Source organism: Acomys russatus, chromosome 19 (genome assembly GCF_903995435.1).
Source record: "Acomys russatus chromosome 19, mAcoRus1.1, whole genome shotgun sequence".
NCBI classification, from domain to species: domain Eukaryota; kingdom Metazoa; phylum Chordata; class Mammalia; order Rodentia; family Muridae; genus Acomys; species Acomys russatus.
Genome location: NC_067155.1, coordinates 36,786,559 through 36,812,186, shown reverse-complemented (window position 1 = coordinate 36,812,186; position 25,628 = coordinate 36,786,559). Strand labels below are relative to the sequence as shown.

Sequence of the window (25,628 nt, the reverse complement as noted above, 5' to 3'; positions counted from 1 at the left end):
CTCTCTCTGACACAGGAAACTAAGGGCTGCCACACTAGGCCTGGATGACTTCCCATGGGGACCTCAAGCTGAAGTGCCCTGACCTCACTTGACTGGTGAGTATTGGCTGTGCCAACACCTCCTGGCCTGGCCTGATCCAGCCTGGCCCAGCCTGGCACTGCAGGTCTGAGGTGGGGAGGTCAGGGCTGCTATGCGTACCCAGCCTGGGGTTCCAGGGCACCCGCTTGTTTGATGTGTCATGCAATAAGACGCTCGCACTTCAATTACGGGCTGAATGAAATGGAGAGAAATCCCTAATTGGGTACTTGGCTTCAGCTACACGGCAAAGTTTACAGACATGCCAGGAAGGAAAGGAAACAAGGCAGTCAGCTGAGCAGCTCAACGTGGCTGGGGAATGAGGCAGTTACTCAGCAGTCTCCACAGACCGGGGGATGGGGACAAGAGTGGGGTGGGGGTTACAGGGACCAGGTGGAGGCTGGCTCTGCCCTCAGCCACGAGGGACTCAGAATAAGACTCAAGGTCTAGGGATGTAGTCAGAGGTGGAGTGCCAGTTGAGCCTAGAGCTTGCTCCTTGGCATTTGCAAAATAAAACAACAAGACTAAAGCTGCAAAAGGCTCCATCTCCAAGGTGTCGAGGATCTACAGAAGGGCACAGGTGAGGTGAGTCAGTGAGAGGGAGGGAGGGTGACCAGTGGGGAGGGCACGCCATGGAAACAGGCCTGGGAGCATGGTTAACAGGCTGGTTAAACTCTGATGGAGGCCTGGGGCCACAGGCAAGAGTCACCCTGGCTCTGGACAAAGACCCGGTGGCTGAGAAGCCTAGATGGTGTCCACAGAGTGGAAGCAAATAGGTTGGAGCTGCCACCAGACTCACAGGCTCTCAAGGCTGAGCCTGCACTACACTCGAGACAATGAAAGGAGCTAGGCTAGGCTGAGAATGTTGACACTGCCCAAGGCAGCTCTCTACCACAAGGAACAGTTCCAGGAGGGGCTGAGAGGTGGGCTGGGGTTGAGAACTCGTGAGAGAGCCACAGCCTTGAAGTATAGCCTCTGCCCTTTTACCGCAAGTCTAAGCCCTCACTCACTCTACTTTGCAGCAGGGCCATACTCATAAGATGAGCAGCTTTCAGTTTTATCTGACTTGGGACAATGCCTCAGGGTTCGGTGCCAAATTCTCTGTGGGAGTTCCATTTCTCAGTCCCATCTAAGTCTGGTCCTAAGGTGAGCCCCCAGCTGTGAGGAATCCTCCTTGCCACTACCACTTTGTTCCAGTTCAGGGACTATTCCCACACTGGCCCCTGAGCTTTGAAGATCTGGCTGGGCCTAGAAAGGTGGGTGGGAAGGGGACTAATTTGGGAATGACCTGAGACCAAGTGGGAAGGCCTCTCCCAGTCCACAAAGACTGCAATTAAATCCCATGATTCTTGAAAAAAAAAAAAAAGTGTGTGTATACATGTTTGTAATTATTTGTGTGACATATATGTACATGCATAATGTGTATGTAATATGCATATGTATGACATGTGTGAGCATGTGCTTGAGGGCATGAGCACATACAATAATATGCTAATGAAAGTTAGAGGACCGTTTGCTTCTGTGCCAATCCTCGCCTTCCACCTTGTCTGAGGCATCCCTGCTCGTCAAGGAGTGCCCAGGCTAGCGGGCCCGAGCTTCCCAACTTCTGCCTCCCAGTCCCAGCTCGCTGTAGGAGCACACCTATAGGCAGACAGTGCCTCACGAAGTTGCGGGCCTTCAACTTGAGCTCCCTCTGCTTCTGTCTCCCAAGTAGCTGTGGTGACAGGCTGCGCAGAGAGGCTTGGGTCAGGCTTCGAAGGCGCCTTCGTGAGCTGATAAATAGTTTTCTTCTAGGCTGTTCTGCTGATTCCTTCTGTTGGAAGCTGCAGAGCCCCCGTAATGTCTTCAGTGTGTGGGTGAGGGTCAGGGTCTAAGTCTGTCTTTGTCCGGATCACTGAAGAGCTGTCCTAGTGACATATGTCAGAGGTTCCCCATGGGCGTACTGCTCACTGCTCATTACATGAGTATTAACTTCTTAGACAAGGGAGACTCGGGCTCGGGGGTTTCTGCTTGTCTTTTTATCCCACTTATCCACTGGTAGCAATTATGACGTTTTTCTTTCTATCTCTTTTACTTGATAAGGATTTCACTCTGTAGCTCAAGGTGTCCTATAACTTGGGGCCCCAAGAGCTGGGATTACAGGTATGAACCACACAGTAGCCATTTTTAATGGCAAGTATGGACTGAACAGTAGTGCTTTGCTTTTCACTTGCATTATTAAATATAGCCACGAGTGCCCCAAATCTGAAGTGCAATGGCACTCTTTCCACTTCCTCCTGTTAAATGTCATCAGTCCACAATACAAGGATAACAGACCATACCAGAAGCCAGGCAACATCACAGCCAAAGAGTGGAGGAGTAAGCAGATGGAGGGTGGACCACTACGTACCCAGTCACGTGATTCAACAGTGGGGTTACGCTGAGGGTCTAGCTGGGTACCCTGAAGGGCCTCAGCCTCCTCCTCAGGGCCCAGCAGACGGCTGTCCCCATGCTGTCCCCAGAGTCAGGATAGATGACAGTACTGTGTTCCCATTCTCTATTCTTCCCAGGCATTGGCCTGCACCATCACTAGGGTCACCTCAAGGAAGCATGAGGAGAGCACCATAGAATGTCACCCAGGAAGCGACTACTCAGTGTGCAAAGTACTCCCTGAGGTACTCAGTCAGGCGCAGGAAGCTGGGCACTATGCTGAAGACACAGCACTAGACACAAGGAGGGATGGAGCAGACTGTAGGCCTTGCCCTGGGGATGGACACCTGTCCTAGGGCTGGAACACGACTCCCATTGCGGAGGGAATGGCTGACAGTCTTGCTTGAGGCTGTCACACACAGCATATGGAGCATATGTGGCAAATGGAGCTGCAGAGCCCAAGCTGCTACTTTACCACATGAGCCCTAAAACCAAGGTAGCACAGCATCTTCTGCCGATGTGTTTCTTTGGCTAATGAGAAAGACAACTTTTGTTTTCTCTTGTCAGAATTGTCACCCGATAACTTCATCCTTTACAGTGTTTATGTCAGAGTGTTAACGTTAAGAGTTGTTTTTTAAGAAGAGATGATTTTGTTTAGAAAGATTGAGCTTGAGGCTTATCAATTTCATTACTTTTAATGAATTAGTCCCCTCAGCCCCCAAGTACTGGGCCTGGAACCCAGGGCCTTCAAGCACTGCTAAACAGACGCTAAGCCACATTCCCAGCCCCTCGATGGGGGATTCTAGGCAGGTGCTCTACCACTGAGCCACAACCCAGCCCCTCACTGGGGGATTCTAGGAAGGCAACTAACTCTTCTACTCTGGGAGCTTAACTCAGCTGCTGGGGACATTCCTAAGAATAGGGTGGCCATATTTCAATAAAACTTTATTTATGGTACCAAGCTCTGAATCTCATAGTTTCTACAGTATATCAAGTATGCTTGGGGCTTGTTGGAAACTAATACTTTTATTTTTATAACAATGTCAGGTTTTTTTTTTTTCTTTAAATATGGTCCTTCTGGGTCCCTGCCCCTGCCATGTAGGCCATATACATCAATGGTACTTTGCTGTTCTGCGTGGGAAAGGGAGCTAGGGGATGGGGGCTGCAGTGAGGATGTACCTGCTCAGTCAGCATCAATCTATGCAGCATTGTGGTCCTGGGGCTCAGAGCCAATAGCTGACACTTCCCCCAGAGCAAGAACAGCTCTATGGAGACACCTGAGACAAAGTATCTCTATTTGCACTCAAGAGCTGCTCAGACCTGCCCAGACCACCCTTGCACCTCTAGGTACTTCAGAGAAGACTGAGGCCTGGGAAGTGTAGCCCTCCCCAACAGAACAAGACAGTAACTGGCCTGTACCAAACAAAGCCGCCAAACTGATTTCAGCTCTGAGAGCATTGGGGCATCTCCCTTGCCACTCTAGCTGACCTAGGTCCCAGAACCAGGGCCACTGTGTGGGGAATATTTGAATCAAAGCTGGAGCAGCAGCAGTCTTGAAGTCACATGGTACAAGAAGAGCATGCAGACCATGGTGTCTCCAGCCCAGGTGTCAAGTGTCAAGTGCTTAAGCATCAATCCCAGTCAGGCACAGTGGTGTGCGCTTTTAATTCCAGCACTCAGGAGACTGAAGCAGGGGAATAGAGAGTTCAAGGCTAGCCTGAGCTACAGAGGAAGGACCTGAGCTAATCCATGTTCCACCCACAAAGCCCCACTAGGCCCTGGAGAGTACCCTCATTTCTGAGGCAGAAAGGCTACAAGAGAACTCCCCACACACCAGCTCCCTTTCTCTCTTCCCCAGAGACACCTCTGGGATCCACTGTGCCCATTCAAGCAGTGATAAATTTGATCACCTTCAATGTGTCACTGTGACAAGATGAGATTGTTTTAATTTTAATGCATGTCTAATTAAACTGCAATTAACCAGCTCACTGGCAGGGGCCAGAGACAGCAGGGGGCCACACACACTGAGCCTGGGCAGCTATGGGAGGCTGGATTTGGTCGCTGTACATGGAATGGGTCAGCATTTTTCAGGAGGAACTAGGAAATTCCTGAACTGTCTCCCTAAATAGCCCAGCTGGACTCTGGGCTGCTGGGAGCCAGTGACAGGCAGGTGCATCTGGCTGCCAGTGTTGGTCAAGTTGCCTGAAAGCTCAGGGCTGTTACAGCTTGCTTCTGCTCTATTGGAGAGAGGGAGTGGTCTGAGACCTGAAAGAACTGGGCTCCAGATCCTGTTACATGTGTGCAGGCTCTGCTGTGCAGAAGAATAGACACACAGGATGTAAGATGTCAATGTTAAGTTCCTTCATTCTGAAAACCTGACATGGGAGAAGGGTGGAGGGGAAGGAGTGGGCAGTGAGGGTACGCACTTCACACCCACAGCCATGCCAGCTGCTCACGAGAAGAGAAATAATGTAAGCCAACATGATCTTCTAAGCTGCCAAGAGACACGGGTCCTGACCTATACCATCTGTCACTCAGAGCTGACCCCTACAGTGACACAAGACTCATAAAGGACACTGACAAACTGGAGGCCTGTTGGAGCAGAGCACCAAAGCTGTCAGGCGTCCCTCTGGTCAGGCAACAAGACTGTGGCTAATAACACAGATACGTCATATGGAATGCCTACTCTATGCCAGGCTTTCTGCACAAAGCCCCAAGGTATCGACTGCTTCTCAGAGCACCTCAACTTGACAAGACATGGGGGAGGGTGCACCAGCCATCCTCACTCAGATGCTGGGTCCTCGGGGCACCAGACCACTGATACATGCCTTCAGTCAGCCCAGGACCTCTAGGGTCTGTGTGATACTGTCTTCAGGAGCCCTCCATGAAGGCCCAGGGCTCATGCAACAAGCGGTAGGGAGCAGGAGCAGGAATGTAGGGATGAAAAGGACAAGTTCTGCCTCTGCCACTGCATCCTGAGCCCCGTGCTGCAGGAAGGGCTCTCTGATGACGGTTCTTTCCCCACGGATGAAGGACTCTCCCTGCAAATGGCACGTGCTGCCACAGGACCGGACAACAGACACACAGAATGGGAACAGGAGCACTCTGCAGGATCAGAGTAGTTGAGAACCGCATGTAAGGCATAAACCCCAAGACAGCAGTGGCCCAGCTACATCCCAGCACAGTGGCCTGAAGTGCCCCTAGGGGTAAGGAGACAAGAGTGGTGTCAGGTCAGGCCGGGTCACTGCAAGACCGGCCACCAGCAGACTCTTGCCCCAGTTCCATCCCCAGCCAGACCTAGTACACATGTTTCCTTGTACTCCCAAGTTTGCACTACACATCGGCAGAGCAAAGCAGCTAGGGCAGGGCCTCATGCTACCATGCTCACCGAGGCTCGGTGACTGAGGCCAGTGGCCACTACACTGCATCAGGATGACAGGCACATGCTCTCATGGCTGAGGCCTGATTTACTGGAGAGACTGGAGAGGGTGGTGAAAGGCACTGCCTGTGCTGGTCTGGCTCTTCGCTGGAATCTCGGGCCTGGTTGCAAAGGGCCCTGGGCTCTGTGACGTGTGCTTAGGCCAGTGAACGATGGCCCTGCTTTCTCGCAGGATTGGATTTACTCATGATTAATGGGTCACATAGAAACTGATAAATGGTATTAATTTGTTTTGGGGGGTCTGAGACGATCTTAGCTGCTTGCAAACTTGGATGACTAACCCTGTTTGTGAAACCTGCAGGGAAGCAATAGCTCTCAGCTGGCCACAGGGGCCAGCGGGCTCTGTCCATCCGCGCAGCCCGGATGCCCCATGCATATACCTTCCCAGAGACCATAGGGCTGGGTGAGTTCACTTACCTGCCACCTCCTTGGATGAAGGCAAGTTGGAGGCAGCCTCCAGGTCAGCAGGGATGGGGCTCCCTCTCTCTAGGGCATGCACGAGTCCTCGCAGTCGCTCGCACTCCTCCTGTAGCCGGTCATGGTCCTCACGCTGGCGCTGCCTGGCTATGCTGGCCGGGTTCAGGCTCATGTGTAGCACTTTGGTTCGACTCTGGTTATAGTCACCCTAGAGGAGCACACACAGCACAGGGTCATTGGGTGTGGGTGAGGAGCTCAAAAACACAGAGGAATCTTGATAATGGATGAACAGTTGTTGGAACATGAGGTATGAGGTGGCAGCTGCTGTGACAACCATCTTAGCCCCCTTGGACAATGTGTACAGGCAAACCTATTACCAATCTGGGTTCTAATCTCTTAGAGTGCAGAGGCCACCAACTAAACTGGTAGAGAAAACTAGCAAAGCAGTCTTTCTCCCCATTGGCCATCACAGGTGCTCAGAGCACACCAATCCCCTGCTCAGTCTACCTAAACACCAAATTCAATGCCAAGTTCCAGTAGGGATGAGAGGCAAAGGCTTGTAATCCCAGCTACACCATAGGCTAGGCAGGAGTTTTTGCCAGTATAAGGCCAGTTAGGGCCATAGAGTGAGTACAAGGGTAGCTTGGGCTATTTGGTGAGACCCTGCCTCAAAAAACAAAAAAACCTAAAAAACAAAAACAAAACAAACAAAAGAAGGAGGAGGAGGGCTGGAGATGAGGCTCAGTGGTACAACTCTTAAGTAGAACCTAGCAGAGAGAGATTGGGGATGTGGCTCAGTGGTAGAGCCCCTGCCTAGAGTCCCCCAGTGAGGGGCTTGGATATGGCTCAGTGGTAGAGCACCTGCCTAGAATCCCGCAGTGAGGGGCTGGGGTGTGGCTCAGTGGTAGAGCCCCTGCCTAGAACCCCCCCAGTAAGGGGCTGGGGGTGTGGCTCAGTGGTAGAGCCCCTGCCTAGAACCCCCCAGTGAGGGGCTGGGGTGTGGCTCAGTGGTAGAGCCCCTGCCTAGAATTCCCCAGTGAGGGGCTGGGGTGTGGCTCAGTGGTAGAGCACCTGCCTAGAATCCCCCAGTGAGGGGCTGGGGGTGTGGCTCAGTGGTAGAGCACCTGTCTAGAATCCCCCAGTGAGGGGCTGGGATGTGGCTCAGTGGTAGAGCACCTGCCTAGAATACCCCAGTGAGGGGCTCACATGTGGCTCAGTGGTAGAGCACCTGCCTAGAATCCCCCAGTAAGGGGCTATTGCAGGGCTCAGGATGTGGCCTAACACTTGCTTAGAATTACCCAGTGAGGGTTGAGGGTATGGCTTAGTCATACTGGACTTGACAGCATGTGTAACGGAGCCTCCACTCACAGACGCCTCCACCTAATGAATCCTGATGCAAACACTGAGTGACCAGACTCAGTGCCTATGTTGCTGCCCTGTGAGGCCTGTCATTGATCCCTCTCTGCAAGAGGTATGTGAGAGGGAGGCCCAGAACTGAACAAGAGCACCTTACTCTCTAGAATGGCTTTACAGAGAAACTATGAGTGAAGTAAAGAGAGTTCTCATAGACCTCACTCTGGTACCCACAGATAACAGTGCCAATGAGTGGCACCCACACCTCATTGCTCCCTCAAGCCAGGGACAGCCACAGGAGAGCAATGTGGCTGAATCTAGCATGTATCTCAACATGTTACAAAAACAGTGGCACAGTTGAGACTAGTGGCACCAGAGAGAGGATGGACAGGATGCCCCCATGACCTCTACCTCTCACTACATGCAGATGCCAACTCCAGCGAAGCCAAGTCAAGATTAGAAGGCTATGGGGCTGGAGAGATAGCTCAGAGGTTAAGAGCACTGACTGATCTTCCAGAGGTCCTGAGTTCAATTCCCAGCAACCACATGGTAGCTCACAACCATCTATAATGTGATCTGATGCCCTCTTCTGGCCTGCAGGTGTACATGCAGACAGAGCACTGTATACATAATAATAAATAAATCTTTTTTTAAAAGATTAAAAGGCTAGATTTAAAAAATTTTTAAAGTTATTTTATGAGTATTTTGCCTGCACGTACATAGTGTACTGCATGAGTGCCTGGTGCCCATGGAGATCAGAAGAAGGTGTTGGATTCTCCAGAACTGGAGTTACAGCTGTAAACCAGCATGTGGGTACTCTGCAGCCATCTCTCCAACCCGAAAGGTAAAGACTGAGAGTGAGCATGGGGGAACATCACTGTCCCGACAGCACAGTGGTGACGACATCTCAGATGGGATAGAGGATGTGCTGACAGGAGAGAAATGAATGGAAGCTGGTGCAACAGCAACACTCAGGGAGCTGAGGCAGAAGAATTACAAGTTATGGGTTAATCTGGGTTACATCAAAAAGGCAAATGAAAAAAAAAGGGCTGTGTGTGTCGGAGGAGGTACATTGTGCCTGAAAAGGCACAGGAAAGGAGGTGGGCAGCAGCAGGCTGGAATCCTTCTCAAAGGTTCATCCACCTGATCACCTCACACCTAGATGCTATTTAGAACTCAAAAGTAATCAAGAACATCAGCCACTGAAAAATAGGCAAAATAATGAGCAGACACTTCCCAGGCAGAACCCAGAGAGCCAATGGACACTGAATGGTATACACGTGAGCCACCAGGAAAGCCCAAACTGCAGCCAGAGAGATGGCCACACGCCGAGCATGAAGCAGGCATCCCATACAGGAAGGCTGTGCATTCCGGCAGGGTGCTGTGTGGACAGTGGTGTGGCGAAGCCACTGAAGGGACCCATCCGCCTCCTGACCTGTGTGAGATGGGAGGCTCCTCGCTGTCTCCACTGAGCCCAAGATGGCCTTCTGTGGGGTCTGAGATGACTTAGGAAATCAAACAAGGAGTTAGTTGTCTTCTCTGGCTGACCTCTCTCCAAGTGCCCCTGCTCTCCGACATGAAATAAGGCTGCCCCAGAGCATGGGATGGAGGCTTGGATTTCTCTTCTAGGGTCTTGGCGGCAGAGAATTCATATGTGGTGAGCCGTACACTGATGGGCCTAGGGCCCAATCCTCAAAGCCCAGGTGCTCAGCAAGGGACACTCACCTCCAAGTCCACATCTAGAGGCTTCCTGGCTTCTCCGGCCTCAGTCTCCCCTCCCATGATGTTTGCTTAGGAAGCAGGGAAAACAGCCCACCCATTCAGGCATCACACTCACTGAGCAAAGAAGCTGGGAGACTCATTTAGTGAGGCAGCCAGTGCTCAGTAAGCCTTGGCATCCCATGAGCTAAGTTGCCATAGGCCACTGCCCTTCTAAAATGTTGAAGGCAGTATGGTCTTTACCTGGAGTACCTCATCCAGGCCACAGCCTGTCAGCCCTTGGCCACTCCTCCAGATACACTTCCTGTGGCAGAGGTGGGTGAGAGGAAAACAGCAAGACCCTTCACACAAGCAAACTGCAGTCTCCTGGGGTTGGGTAGGGTAGGGGGAGACAGGGAACAGAAAGTGCCAGAGCCACCTGCAGGGAACAGTAGAGCTTGCAAACTTGGCTTCTCAGGCCACATCCTGAGTATATTCTCACCAGAGGGGTAGGAAGGAGGAGGCCACCAGCCAGAACTGGGAAGAGGGAGGGAGGGGAAAGATGCCTGCAGGCTCTTCAGAGCTTTCCTGAGAACCTTGTAAAGCCCTGGGGATGAAGAGGCTCCTGGAACGCAAGCTGATTCCCCGGTTTTCAGGGTTGAAAGAGACTGTTACTTGTGCAATTTCAACAGTCTGTTATTCCGTGCAATTTCACTAGTCGGGGAGATAACCAAGCATGTGAAATCCTTCCCCCACACCCGCTGTGACAGCCCTGAGGCTGGACAAGCACCTTGGCTTCCCTCCCCAGGCCAAGCACCAAGAGCTGGGCAGGGAATCAGAACCCAGACTGACATTGCCTGTGGAGCCAGCCAGCTCTTCAAGGCTGCCCGCCTGCCCCAGTGCCTACTGCGCAGCTCAGTGAGAAAGCAGCCACAGACTACAGGCGTGGGAACTGGCAGGGAAGAGCATCAGTTGTGCCAATGAAACCATGCTCACCCAAACACAAATATTTCACGTGGCCTAAAATGTTCTTGAAATTTTCTTTTTTAAAGACTAAAAACCACAACTCAGCCCTTAGTCTGGATGTTATACAGGCTGACAGGCTGGGTCTGGGGGATCTTAGCTGAGGTGGGATAACAGGCCTGGAACAGCTCCCATAGCCCCACACTGAGCGTACAACACAAGACGCCACAAGACTCCTGGGAAGAGCCCGGTGTGGCGGTGCACATTTTATCCCAACACTCAGGAGGCAGCAGCAGGAAGAACTGTAGGAGTTCGAGGCCAGCCTGGTCTACAGAGTGAGTTCCAGGACAGTCAGGGCTACACCGTGGGACCCTGTTTCAAAAATCAGAGAAGAGGGAAGGGAAGGAGGGAGGAAGGGAGAAAGGGAGGGAGGGAGGGAGGGAGGGATTCTGGGGACAAAGTAGGCAACCTGTCCAGCTTGAGACCCTTCTGCCATGAAGTGCCAAGGCCCACTGCCTCACTCTACCGAGCATGAAGCCAACAGTGATGCCTCAATGCCTACCAAAACAAGTACCCAGCTACAAACTGACAGGCAACAAGTGACAGCCCATCACTACCCTTGCCGGCTCCTCTCCACAGCACCTACGCCTTATGACATGCTGTGTCATCTTAAACACTTGTTTTATTAGCTGTCCCCTAGCAGAGGTCAGCTCTGTGAGGACAGGGCTGTCTGTCTTGTTCTTCACAGTACTCTTGGTACTGACAACGTGTCTGGTACGGCACAGAGGCTACCGAATGGATGTTTAACAAATAGAACGTCTCTCAGGCCAGAATGTATTTCACACACTTAGAAATCAGATCACCAACTGAAGCATAAAGAGCCAAGAGGTCCAGAGAAACAGCCCGGCCTCCCTCCTGTGACAGATGCAGCATCTCTGCTTCTGAGTAGACACAGGGCTGCTGCTGCAGGCACAAGTGACCCCAATTTAAGAACTCTCTTCCCTACAGGACCACCTGGGGACAGGGATTGCAGGTGAAGGGGCAACCAGCCATCTGCAGACGTAACAAGAAGGGAGGAGGCAGGAGCAAGGGCACCACCTAGGCCCACAGTCATGTGCACTCTCACTTGGCACCCAGCACCCACCTAGGTTACTGTGCCCAAGTCACATGGCAGGGCTGAGAGAACGGGGTTTCAGAGCTTGGTCTGGAAAGGGAAGCTAAGTGGCAGAGGTGGAGGGGCCACAACGTGTAGAAGGAAAGCTGGGCGGGTGCCATCCATGTTAAGTGTAGCCTCAAGACTACCAGGGTGGGAGGGGGGGTCAGTACTACCATCATCAGGCACACCAAAAACCTTGCTGTAAGGAAGGGCCAGCCAAGAACTTCATGGCAAAGACAGGAGGCTGGGCAAACCCTGAAAGGCTGTCACAGGCCAGGGAAACAGGTCAGTGCCCCCTAAAGCATACCAATCCACCTGCCCAGGAGACATCACCAAACATGCCTGCTTCTGTGCCAGGGCATGTTTGAGTACCTGAGCGGCCAGGAGGCTATGTGGCCTCTCTCTATAGCAGAGGCAACAGAGACAACTCAGGGGAAGAAAAGAAGTGCCAGGCTCATGCCCACAGCACCAGACCTTGTCTTGGCACTGTTTTCGTTCTGCTTTGTCCCCAGACACACCTGCTGCCTGTTTCAGGCCTAGGAGCGCCAGTGCCGATATAAAGAAGCACTGTCCAGGGGGCCGGTGAGGCATACGAGACGAGCAGATGGGAGCGAGTGAGCAACTTCGCTGAGTCTGCCACAGGATGACAGCTTTGAGGAAGAAAAGGGAGAATGGCTGTAATCTGCTGCTAAAATTTGTTGCCTTGTTTGATTCGCAGCTGAGGAAACTGTGGAGGCACTGACAAGAATCTCAAAAGGAAAATTCTGGAACTTTCCTTTGATGCCACGATGCAATCATTGACTAAACAAAAACATCTCACTTGCTGAGCGAGCGAGCTGACGTCTTCGGATAATGACTGTGGACACACGGGAGCTGACAGTCAGACTATGAGGCAGGAAGGTGGCAATACCAGGGACACTCTGTGGCCCCTGGTCAGGGATATGGATAGTGGTATTGTCAGGTCTGTGCAGAGGCTCCTCCAGGGCACAGTGCAGACTCCCTGAAGAAACATGGCTCTTACTGCCTTTCTGCTCTGTAACCTTCTGTTTGTTGCTCAAGTCCATGGAAGCTTACGTGACCAGGCACTGCTCTCCATCCAGACAGCCAGCAGGCACATGGCTGAGAGGGCCAGTATGTGGTGCATTCGGTTCACATAGTATATTCTTCTCCTGATGTGTGAGTGGCCTTCTGCAGGCCCTCCTAGCCTCTGGGCCTCTGCTCCCCTGAGTGAGGGGAAACATGGTGACTCTGACCCTTTTTGTATGTGGTGCGTATGGCTGCATATAACCCAGTGTGCAGGATCATGCACATATGGAAGCCAGAGTGAGGCACTGGCTGGGGCAGGGCCCCTCTTCTACTGCTCTTAGTCATGTTGTCTCCAAACAGGGTCTTTTCACTGAACTGGAAGCTCACTGCTTTAGGCAGGTAGTAAGCTCTTAGGCTCCAACGTCCTCCACCCTCCAATGCTGAGGTTATAGGCATGTACCATGCCTGGCATTTTATATGGGTGCTGGGGACTTGAACTTGGGCCCTACCCACTGACCTATCTCCCCTGTCTTAGTGAATTTGGTCTTCAAGAACCTTTCTTTTGGGCTAGAGAGATGGCTCAGGGGTTAAGAGCATTTACTGCTCTTGTGGAAGACTCATATTTGGCTCCCAGCATCAGATGACTGATGCGAGCGCTGGGAATTGGAGTTCCAGTTTGAATCAGAGTTCCCAGCATTCCCCTCCAGTTGCAGGGGATCCAAGTACCCACATGGTGCACATAAGATGTATACACACACACACACATGCACGCACGCATGCATGGCCATCTAGCCTGTGAGGTGGCTCAGTATGTAAAGGGAAAAGGTACTTGTTGCCCGTGCTGGCAACCTGAGTCCAATCCCTGGGACCTCAGGACAACAGAACCACATCTCCTATGTCCTCACTGGAGGACAGCTGCCTCTAGCCTCACTCTTCTGAGTCCAGCTGCCCCAGGGAAGGTCCAAGTAGCAAGCTAAGAGACAAGGCCGCCTGCCACTGGGTGCCTGACTCGCATACCAAGAGACCCTGCTGGAAAGAGGCAGCAACGCGAGGAGAATTAAAAAGCACAGTTAAATAACCGCCCGATCCTCATGCATATTTATAAGTCACTCAACTCAAAACTCAATCAATACCTCTCCCAGCTGAGCTCGCAGCTCCATAGCGAGAGCAAGGCCTTTGGTGGACTGCTGGGTCTGGGAGTAGTGGGCGGAGCTGGGTCAAGGAAGAAGCAGAGGCCTCAAGTGTGGATCACAGGTCCCCCAGGTGCCCCATTCAGCCTGTGGGACCTGCCTGATCAGGAGACCAGGTTGGGCCACACTTCTGACCTGCCCTCAGCAGCTGCAGGGATGAGACTAGGGAACTGCTTGAGCCAGCATAGCTCCGGGATGTTTTTATGACACCCTCAGGTGCCTGGCTCCTGGTGACTAGGGTAGAAGAGAAAACAGGACAAGATGTGTTGACGCAACACAGATCCTAGGTTGGACTGCTGAGCTTAAAGATACAGCCCTAGAGGACTATGGGTAAGCCTTGCTTAGTCAAGGCAAGGCTGGTGTTGTCCATGTTAGCAACCCCTAGCCCCCTTGCAGTGTACAGCATAGAGAGCTGCCCACCACAGATCTCAGCCTCTTGTAAACCATCCTTGGACCCTGAACTGAACTCAGTCAGCAACATGTGAGAGAAGTGAGGGGGTGGGGTGGCCTTAGTGTAGCTGGGACAGGAAGCCCTTAGGCTCAGTGGATTGCCCAGGGCTGTACTTCAGGCTTCCAGCACCAAACTTGGGCAACACCAATTCACCAATGCCTAAGCCTGCGTCTCTGAGAATGGAGTGCCTCTGACTTTCTCATGCACAGGCCAGCTCTCAGACAGAGCTCAGGAAGGACAGAGGGCTGGTGACTGCTTCAGGACCCTTAGGGTCCACTCTCTTCAGCTGCTCTGCTTGGGCTTCCTGGCAGGGCCAGGCCTGGTATGGAAGTCAGTGATCCCACAGTCCCAAGCATCCCCTCATGTTCTGAAGCGAGCCCACTGGGCTGCCTCCTTTACCGGCTTCAGCTTGTTCCCATGCTGTGGGTACCGCTGAGTGGCTCTAAGTCCTTAGGAAGGACAAGAGGGTGGGCAGACGGAAACTCGTTCTTTACAACAGCTTTGGAGGGTGGGCAGCTTTTGCCTAGGTGGCTCATGGGGTCAAAAGCCAAAGAGTCAACTAACCCAATGCTTTTGTGTCCATTCCTGCACCCAAAGCAGGTCCTACGGTCTGTCTGCCTGTCTACCTGTCCATTCTCATCCCTAAAGCTAAGATGCTAGCTGACTAAGGCCTGTCTGTTTGACTTGCCCCCAGCCCCATGTTTGACATGCCCAGGTGGCTGGCTATCTCTCAGTGTCACTGATCATACTATTCAGGGACCTGAGGTTTCCTCGAGGTATCGTGAGAGGCCTGGTTAAATAAGCCTAGCCAACTCCATGACAGGCTTCAGGTTCTTGTTAGTTCAGAACAGGCCGAAGTCCCCATTCCTTGGAGGTAAGCTCAGCAGTCACTGGAAATGCTGCAGAAACTGGCAGCCAATCAGAGACGGCCTAGCCACCTGGTAGGAGGAAGATAAGTTTGCTTAAGGTTAGTTTACTGCTGGTCTAATTGCTTAAGGAAGATGTACTGCCAGTCTAAAATGGCTTGCCTTATGATTAACTCATGACCACTGACTAGGGTCCTGAGTTTACTCGGCTTGTCCAGACTTTCCAGTTTGAATGCTCCAATTATGTTAATGATCACCTAATCCCCTTGGAATGCCCCAAGATGTCTTTAAAAAGAGCCTGCGAGCTCACCTTGGGGTCACCATTGTGTCTAAGTGGCGACCCTAGCATGCTGGAGTTCTGCAGAATAAACACTGTTTGTTGTCTGCATACTATTTGAGCCCAGGTCTTCAGCTGGCTAAGGACCCTAAAAACCCTAAGAAATAAAGGATACCTACCAAAGTGAGGCAACTACTACAAGCAAGCTACCAGGTGCAGACCCAGGCTGGTGAAAAAGATGACAGCCACTAGCCCTCATCCACCACAGTGGGATCAGAAGTGGTGGCAGCAGCAAAAAGAAGGAGCAAGCAGAGAGCCTCACAGAGCACTTAACAGCCACAGGTTTCAGTTACTCATGTCTCAAGGCTCTCTGTCCACTGGGGCACCTGTAGGTCACTAGTTTCCTCTTTCATCCTTACTCTCTCTGCAAAAAGCAGTGTCTGATCCAGTTTGCTTAAGATACACTCCAAATCCAAAAGAAGCCCAGAGCTGGCAAAGCCAAACCCTAGGAGCATGGCAGCCGTTGGGGAGAGACGGACCACCTGGTCATATGCAGTGCTGTGTGCTTGCCAACCAACTGGACCAGTCACCACAGGGCAGGACAGTCCTGGGGAGGACGTGAGACTATGGCGGCTACACACATGCTCAGGGATAGCTGGCCATAGAAGAAGCCAGGGAGTCTTTAGGTTTGGTCTCCAGATCCTCGCCCCGTGCTCCCTCCCTCCTCTCTGCATCTGGCTTGCAACCCAATGTACTCAACAAACCAAATGGGGAGACAGGAAGTAGAGGTGGGTCAAGGAAGGCTGACACTCAGGAGCTGATGTCTTGGCAATGCTTGTGGTTGACAGCCAGCAGGAGGGAAGCAGCTGAACTCAACTTTGGGCCCAACTCCACCAGCTCCAAGCTGGGTGTGTCCTCAGGATCCTAATCTCCACTTGTGCTCCACAGCACTGAGGATGACAATGGCTTCACTGCCAGTGACAAGGACAGACACCCTGGGCTTCTACAACAGTATAGTCAGGGTGTGGGCATGCAGTGGAGACTGTTCTTGAAGGAGAGGCAGGGATCCATAACTTAGGCTGTCATTCTCAGCGTCCCCAGGCTGGGCCAGGCACAAGAAACTCTGGAAAGCAAGGAGCCTCTGTTCTCACAACCTCCTCGCTGGGCAGTAACTGGCTGTTGCCCAACCCCCATGCCTGGTGCTTGGTAAGGGCTGGTAGGAGGCGGCAGAGACACAGGCCAGCAATAACAGGATCAATTAAGAGGTGATGGTCAAGGGTCAATGAGAGCTCAGCAAGAGTCCGTGAGGGAGGTCTGAGAGCTACCACCACTAGCACATTGATGTGCATGGCAGGCGCTTCCATCCCTGCTCCTCAGTCTCTATGAAAGCTGATTCATCCTCCCACTCCGCCTGTCTCTCTCTCCCTTCTGTCTCATGTAGCTCAGGCTGTCCTTGACATCACTATGGAAGCCAGGAAAATGACCCTGAACTTCTTCATGAAGATGGACTCCTGCCTCCACAACTTCAGTGCTATGACTACAAGCATGCACCAGCATGCCCAGCTTACGTGCTGCCAGGGAGCAAACTCAGACTTCATGTGTGCTAAGAGAGCACTCTATGAGCTGAGCCATAACCCTGGTGCCTTACAGCTTTCTAAACAGAGATAACACACTGAACCATCCCTCAGTGCATGAAGCACAAGCAGAGTTGTACAACCATGACTGCCCTCCATCCAGAATGCCTTCTCTTACCAGCTGAAACTGGCATTAAATACTAACTCTCTGCTCCCAGCCCAGCCTGGCTCCTGCTTCTCTACTTTGCATTTCTAGGCACCTGATATCTAAGGGAATGGCTTCGTTTTCTTATCGAATTCGTCAGGGTGTAGCCATACTGCAGCAGGTGTCAGGAGCTCATTCTGCGATGAATAATGTCCCATGCGGTAGAAAGGCCAGGTCTTAGCTATCTACTTCTCTGCCCATGGTCACAAGTGTTCCATGTGAGCCCAGTGTATGAACAGTTCCCAACCCCTGCTTCCAATCCTTCTGGACTTGACAGGTCATGGTTAAACCAAGGTGCTTTTAGGTTGTTTTGGTTGTTCTAAAACAGGGTTCTATATATAGCCCAGGTTGGCCCTGAACTCACCATCCTCCTGCTTCAGACTCCTGACTGCTGCGATCAAAGGCCTATGCCAACACAGCTGGTTCTAAAGGGGTCTATCAAAGGCCATGGCATCCACAGCAAGCATCATGAAGTCCCTCAAGACATTTTCCCTAGAAACCAGGGTCTTATCCATAACAGCAGGGTCATACTTATCTCTGCCAATATCAGGCTCTATGACAGAGCAATTCATTTGAACAGGGAATACTCTAAGGCTGCCACCACCAGGAGGGCCAGCCACCTGGACAAAACTACCCCATCTGTTTTGAGCACAGATGGTGAAAGAGATGCCGAACAGCACCAACTATGCCACACCCTGCAATGCACTGCTCCTTCCATGTAGTTCTCCCAATCCTTGACAGCTGTTCCATTCATTAGCCTCCCCATGGAGACAGCTTAGCTGGACAGTCTCCATGTTGGTGCTACTATGCTCATCTCTCATTGTACCATGCTGTAGGAGAGTGTGTGAGAGAATGTCAATTTTCCTAAAGATTAGCCACAAGAAACAGTCTACATACCAGGTTTCTACAGTGCTAGGAGTTTGGGTGTGATACAATGACAAATACCTGACTAGAATGAACCAACCTGAGACTAGGGGTGTGGCTCAGTGGTAGAGCACCTGTCTAGAATCCTCCAGTGAGGGGCTGGGGGTGTGGGTCAGTGGTAGAGCCCCTGCCTAGAATCCCCCAGTGAGGGACTGGGGTGTGGCTCAGTGGTAGAGCACCTGCCTAGAGTCCCCCAGTGAGGGGCTGGGGTGTGGCTCAGTGGTAGAGTCCATGCCTAGAATGCCCCACTGAGGGGCTGGGGTGTGGCTCAGAGGTAAAGCTCCTGCCTAGAATCCCCCAGTGAGAGGGCTGGGGCGTGTCTCAGTGGTAGAGTACCTGCCTAGAATCCCCCAGTGAGGGGCTGGGGGTGTGGCTCAGTGGTAGAACACCTGCCTAGAATCCCCCAGTGAGGGGCTAGGGTGTGGCTCAGTGGTAGAGTCCCTGCCTAGAATCCCCCAGTGAGGTGCTGGGGTGTGGCTCAGTGGTAGAGCACCTGCTTAGAATCCCCCAGTGAGGGTCTGGGGTGTGGCCCAGTGGTAGAGCCCCTGCCTAGAATCCCCCAGTGAGGGGCTGGGGTGTGGCTCAGTGGTAGAGCCCCTGCCTAGAATCCCCCAGTGGGGGGCTGGGGTGTGGCTCAGCAGTAGATCCCTTATCATGCATAAGGCCTTGGAGTCCACTTCCACACAAACCAGTAAAAAAAACAAAAACAAAAACAAAAACAAAAAAACTAATAAAAAAAAAATAACAAAACAAAATGCTGGGTTTCTAATATTATCATCTAAATCCTTCAAAAATACCCCAAGGAGATAAAGGTGCCTTGACATGAAAAAGTGAGATCACCAAAACCTTAGATGCAGTAAGAGAGGAAGATGATCATCAAGTAGCCTGCCTTCTGTGTTCTGAGTGCTGCTGAGCAGGCTGCAGGTAGAGATGCCAATGGGAATAAGCTAGAAAGGCACAAAGCTGCTGCAAGATGAGACCACTGGGCTTGAGTGAGCCTGTCAGATAACCTCTGTCTTCTGACCAGACTGCTAATCCAAGCCAGGTGCTGAGCTAGTAGTCGGGGTTAGTCTAAGGGTCCAAGCTGGGGGTCTGTGGAGTATGAGGACCCTGGATACAGTGGAAGGTAAGAGGCTGCAGCAAGTTCAGTGCTCCAGCAAAGACAAGCAGCTGGTGCTTGGGTGACCTATAGGGCCAAGGGACTAAGCTCTGTAGGAGGTGACATCAAAAGGAGGAGGGGTTTAGTATGGAAGGTACATCAGTCACTCCAAAACAATCAAAAGAAATCAGTGCCTGTAGAAATTCACCACACTAATGCCCATCAGCAAGCTGGCTGTTTTTAGTCTCCGGCGTTAATAAACATGAGCAGCCTGCGCTTACCTCTGTGCGGCTATGCTCTCTATCCTTTCACTGAGCATATTACTTTACATAGACTCTGTAAGGCAGGCCTTGGAGGCTGTACCAGGAGAGATGTTGAGCTCATCTCAGTTCAAAGTCAGCTCCCAATCCTGACACAAGGTAGAGGCAGGCTGGATATATTCTTCTCTTGTGCAAGATGTTAAGGCACAGTAGGGTGTGAGGTGCAGGCCCACCCCAGTATATGGGGGCTAAGACAGGAGGATCACAAGTTCAAGGTCTGCCTGGGATATGAAGTGGGTCTCCAGGCCAATCTAGGTAACTTAGTGAGAACCTGACTCATAATAAAAAGAAAAATAGAAGGCTAGGGTTGTGGCTCAGTGAGAGAGCACCTGCCTCGAATCCCCCAGTGAGGGACGAGGGTGTAGCTCAGTGATAGAACACCTGCCTAGAATCCTCCAGCGAGGGGCTGGGGGTGTGGCTCAGTGGTAGAGCCCCTGCCTAGAATCCTCCAGTGAGGGGCTGGGGTGTGGCATGGTGTTAGAGGCCCTGCCTAGAATCCCCCAGTGAGGGGCTGGGGTGTGGCTCAGTGGTAGAGCACCTGCCTAGAGTCCCCCAGTGAGGAGCTGGGGTGTGGCTCAGTGGTAGAGCACCTGCCTAGAATCCCCCAGTGAGGGGCTGGGGTGTGGCTCAGTGGTAGAGCACCTGCCTAGAGTCCCCCAGTGAGGAGCTTGGGTGTGGCTCAGTGGTAGAGCCCCTGCCTACTAGAGTCCCCCAGTGAGGGGCTGGGGTGTGGCTCAGTGGTAGAGCCCCTGCCTACTAGAGTCCCCCAGTGAGGGGCTGGGGTGTGGCTCAGTGGTAGAGCACCTACCTAGAATCCGCCAGTGAGATTCCTCTAGTGAGCAGTAGAGAATTTGCCTAGGATATTCAAGACCCTTGAGTACAATCTGAACATGCAAAGAAAAAAATAAAGGAAAGGAAAAAAATGGTGAAAGTAGTAAAGGTCCACTGGGAGATACAAGATGGAAGTAGTGTCTGTACATGAACAATGCTCACAGTAAGGCACAAGACAAAAGCAAGATCTGTTCCGGAGGGATACAAAGTAGGTCTCCAACTAGTGACATCAGTCAGCACATTGGTTCAAGGAGAGCCGGCATGTAGAGAATATTAAGTCTCCATGTTCACCCTATTCCCATAACTGTCATCAAGATTCCAAGCCTGTAGGAGAGGCATGGCCACTGCCCACAGGGAGCTGTACAATGGTCCTGGGCAGGGGCCGGCAATCAAGCACTGCAGAGTCTGTGGATAGCTGGAGGAGAGGGTGCTGGCCATGGCTGGGCTAGGTAGAGCAAATGGGTTCAAGACAGTGGCAAGAGTGGCATCTGGCTTGGTCTCTGCAGCCTAGGCAACACTGCAAGACATATAGATGGGTGGTGTTCTGTGGGCCTCACAGACATATTAAGTCTTTAATAGGCAGAGATAGAGATTGTCTGCAATGCTTTTAGAGGATGCCCCAAGTCTCTGCCCGATGTCTGAATCTTGGTATGCCACTTACTGCTCTGTGGTATGTCACTGCCTTCCATGATCCATAACCTTCACACAGGGAGCATGATGCCGCCTCCTTGGTGTGTCACTCAGCATCAGGTGGAGGTGGAGGGAGGTGGTACAAGAGATTGGTGCTGGCACAGCCTAGAGCTCATGGATCCAGACAACACTGGTTCTTCCATACAGTATCTTGGGGCCTTGCCTGACATGGTTGTCTCATGGTAAGTGACATCCTGACACTGCAGAAGTGTGTGTAATGAGCCCCCTAGAAGCCAGACACCTGGGTCAACAGCGAAGGTCAACACGGGAAGGATGGTAGTAAGAGGGAGGAGACGGGCTTGGAAAGATGCTGTCCTTGTCTTGGGCAGGAGGCTCTGGATAGGTGTGGCTGACAGGAGCCAGTGGGGCAGCAGGAAGGCGCAGGGCCATACACTCGGTAGATCCCAGGTAGCTGCAGGGGAAGGTAGATGGGAGGGAGGTGTGGGCACAGGAAGAGGTGAGCCTGGGCACCTTAACCACACTGCTGCCTGTGACGCAGACAGGAGCAGGGACGACTACAGGCATGGGAAGCTTTCCGCTCCCAGGAAACCCAGCAATTTTCTGCCCACTCCATTTCCAAAAAAGATATACTGATTTTAAATGTCACTGGGCAGCAGCCGTCTGGGCTCTGTTCTGAGCAGCATTTTAGGAGGACTGTAAAGTGACAGAGACACCAGCCCAGCTTCCCCGACTGTGGGAAGACTGTGCCAGGCTGAGCCGGAAGGACTCTATGGAGGATGGTCAGCTCAAAGAAGCCTGCCCCTGGCGTCCACTGGCATAGCCTCACTGGTGGAGGGAGGAGCTCAGCTCCATGATGAGGCGATACTGTAGGACGGCGGGGGCCGCGGCGTCAGATTCCAGAGATGAATTCGCTTAATTACATGCATGCTCGAGTGCTTAGAGGAAGTGTACAGATGTCTGCAATTTAGTTTCAAATGCATCAAAAGAATAAAACGGACTGATGGATGGCAGAGGGATGGGTAGGAATGTCATACAGCCACAAGTGTGCCCATTCCTGGCAGGATGTAGGTGGTGGGTAAGTGGGCATTCACTGTAAAATTCTTTCAACTTCTCTATCTTGAAACGCTTGCAATAAAATACTGGGGGAGAGTGGAAAGGCCAGCTTCCATGGAGGCCCATCCTTACTGCCTATACTGCAGGAGCCAGGAGGCATCAACACATCTCAGGGATGGGTGAGCACGTCATCCTTCACAGAAGAGGAACCTCACTTATCACCAGGCAGGGATATGACCTGCGCTGGACATGCTCCTCTGTGTTTCAGAGTGGTCAAAGCCCGTGACCGGCCTCGGTGACATACAGTGTCCTGACCTAGCTCATCAGAAGCAAGTATGTGGAGGCCTTCATGGGAGGCTGTGAGGAGCATGGGCCTCTGTGATAAAGCGGCTGTCCCTGCTTTTAGGGGACACAGAAGGCACCTAAGGACAGAGATTGCCAATTCCCGCTCCCCATATCTGCCTCTGTGCCAGCCTTAGTTTTCCCATCTTTAGGTAAGGCCTTCCCGCAGATTTTCCCCTTTCCACACAGAATCTCCTATGGAGCCCAGGTTCTGAAACTTGCAAACAGCCTCTTCAGTGCTGAGACTGAGGCCTGCACCACTGTGTCTGTGCTCCCTGGAGCTTTGACAGGGCCAACTGGGAGTCCTAAGTTTGCTGTCCACCCAGCGAGCTGGTGTGAGATCCCATTAGGCAAGTAGACCTTTTGCTCCTCACTAGCCACACAAGCAATGCACGTGGGTCACTCTGGTCAGTGAACAAACAGCCCGCGACCCAGGAGACCCAGAAAGGATGGCACCAACTTGGCCAGGCTGCATGTAGCCACTGTGATGACCCTTCCACTAAGCCCCCAAGACGCCCACACACCCAGCTCTAAGTGGTCACCGGAGTTTTGCTTCCTCGCCAACCAGCTGTGAACTAATTACGAAAAATTCTAACTAGTTGAGCTCCCTCTCCAAGCATATGTTCCCAATTAAGATGAACCGCAGCCGATTTTAATCAATCTTCCTTGAAGCGCCAACTTGAAGCCACTCTTCTTCTCTGGAGGGAAGGAGTGAGGCGGAGAGTGCGAGAGCAGGAGGCTGCCTGCATACTGAGCACACGGGTAAGGCTTGAGGAAGCTTAAAGGCTGGCCAAGCACTGTGAAGTTCCAGGTCTGAGCAGCCCCACTAGAGCTGCACTGAGGAGACCGGGTCTCAAAGAGGCTGGCATCAAGTGTGATGACCAGGCCATAAGAAGACCCAGGATGGAAGTTTCTTCCCCGGTGTCGGAGGGGCCCAGGTTCAAGACCAACATATAATAGGAATGAGGGCTTTGCCTTGATGAAAAAGGAGGAGTGATAGCACGCAGCTGAGCATCTAGCAAGAGCTGGCAGGTGGGTGGGGTGGGGGAGAAAGTCCCTAGCTCAGGATTCCTTCAAGAATCCTCATCATAGACTTTCTCTTTCTTTTGTAGGTTTGGAGATAAGGATGGAAAAGAAAGAAGGGGGTATAGAAATATATAGGGATGATAGGACAAAAAGTCGATTATTGAATCTACTCCTCAACTTAAGGCCTTAATGGTTACTCACAAATGAGGTTATTTTTAACTCATTGGTACAGAATTTTGTATACTGATGCATTGGTATAGAACTCAAATTTTAAGATTATTCTTCACACACTTTATATATATATACATATATATAATTTCTACTCTAATATGAGGTATTGTACCCATACAACTCAATTATAATACAAAGTTTACCTCCAATACCTTGAAAGTGGTATTGCAGGCTATTTAGGATCCTGCAGGAAGGAGATCTTGTGAACCCCACCCTCGTGCCACCCACATGGGGCACAGAACACTGGCACTTCCTCCAGCTGTGCTGTCCCTGAAGTCCCTACTAAGCTGCACTGAAAGCCATTTATCACCCATCCTAACACAGTTCTGCAGCCAGGTAGCCTCAATTCACCCTCCAGCAGCCTTCGGCCCAGGACAGTGGCCCAATTAGAACAGAACAGGATGACAGGTCCTAGGGCCAGGCATGAGCACAGCCAAGGTTCTGAACACCTCACTTCATCAAAGTTGTCACCTCTCCCATCACCAAGATTGGTAATGGGGACACCATCTGATTGCCTCTAATAGGTGCCAAGGTAAAAATCAATGGCCTGTCTAGAAGCCGGCAATCTCTAACCTGTGGGCTTCTTGCCATGAGCAGTGGGATCAGAAGGAAGAAAACGAAAAAGAAGAACCAGTCCAATGCAGACAGCAGTGAAGGTCATGGCCACAGGGAAGTAGGCAGAATGGGGGACAGCAGCAGAGGCCAGTGCTGAAAAGCAGAAACACCAAGGGCAGGAGGAAGGCCTGGACAACAAGCCCAAGTTGTGCAGGCCCGTGGCCCTGCAGGACCCAGCAGTAGCTCTTGGTCAGGTAAGGTGTGCAGGAGGAAGCCTGGGGTTTCATGCCCAGGAGCTGGAAGGAGTAATGTCTGCACAGGGCACATGTCACTGGCCATCCCACACCTACCTGTAGGGTCAGCCTCTCCATCTGCATCTCAAGCACCTGCTTCTCCTGTTCCAGGCGGCTCCGCTCACCCTCCAGCTCCTCCACCTTCAACCTGCAAGAAGATCACGGCATGACCAGATGCCGCCACAGCCTGACACAGATGGAAGGTCATAGCTGTGGTGGTGATTCCAAGGGCAGGGTGGGAGCCAGTGGGTAGCACTTGTTCAGGCACAAGGGCTCAAACCTGGGAGGTCTTGGCTGACCCTGCAGATTGGCTACAGGTAAGAACTCTGTGTCTCAGGATCCCTGGTCTGCCCTGGAGGGTGACCACAGGCTAGATGGGAAACTGAGAAAAGGAAAAATGACCTCAGGAGTCTTCAGGACAGTGGTCTCAACTTTCCTAGTGCTACAATCCTTTAATACAGTTCCTCATGCTGTGGTGACACTCAACCATAAAATTATTTTCCTTGCTACTTCATAACTGTAATTTTGCTGCTGTTATGAATCATAATGCAAATATGTTTGAAGACAGAAGTAGAGCAAAGGGGTTGTGACCCACAGGTTGAGAACCACTGCTTTAGAATGATGCAAGCGTCCTAATGTGCTGCGGAGGGGACTGGGGACATGGGAGTTTTGGACAAGCCATCAACCCTGAGGTGCAGATACACAGCACACCAGCCATAACACAGGATGACAATGGCGCATGTCCTCAAATCTGTGTAGTTCAGGGGCTTGAAACACAGTAGCCAGCCAGCTTCAGGGACCTGAAAGGAAATGAACTGCACAGGGAGCACCTCACTACAGCAGACACCAAAGAGAAAAATGTGTAACATCCAGTGGGGGGGGGGGGAGAGAGAGAGAGAGAGAGAGAGAGAGAGAGAGAGAGAGAGAGAGAGAGAGAGAGAGAGAGAGAGAGAGACTATGAGACTCTTGAGTCAATACGCCAGGCTTCCACTTCAAGAACAGAGGAAACAGGGAAAAGGCTGAGCAGGATGGGGACGCACCTGTGAGCCAACCCTCCCAAAATGGAGGCAGAGGGGGCCAGGAGTTCAAGGCCAGCTTTATGAGTTATGATCTGTGTGACCCTGGCTGGACTGGAATAGTCATTAAGCACTCCAGAACAGACCTAATGCATAGCCACAAAACCAACCTTAGAAAGTTGAAGATA

The 25,628-nt window shown here is 51.9% G+C and overlaps 1 protein-coding gene across 1 annotated transcript in view; it reads right to left on the bottom strand.

Moving 5' to 3' along the window:
• Window positions 1–25,628, bottom strand: part of Mad1l1 (mitotic arrest deficient 1 like 1) — a 308,425-nt gene that overhangs the window by 70,539 nt on the left and 212,258 nt on the right. Inside the window, exons 14-15 of the mRNA XM_051161164.1 lie at window positions 24,482–24,572; window positions 6,341–6,548 (exon numbers count right to left, since the gene is read on the bottom strand). Of these exons, the coding sequence (XP_051017121.1) occupies window positions 6,341–6,548; window positions 24,482–24,572 (299 nt within the window). The remainder of the gene's footprint in view (window positions 1–6,340; window positions 6,549–24,481; window positions 24,573–25,628) is intronic.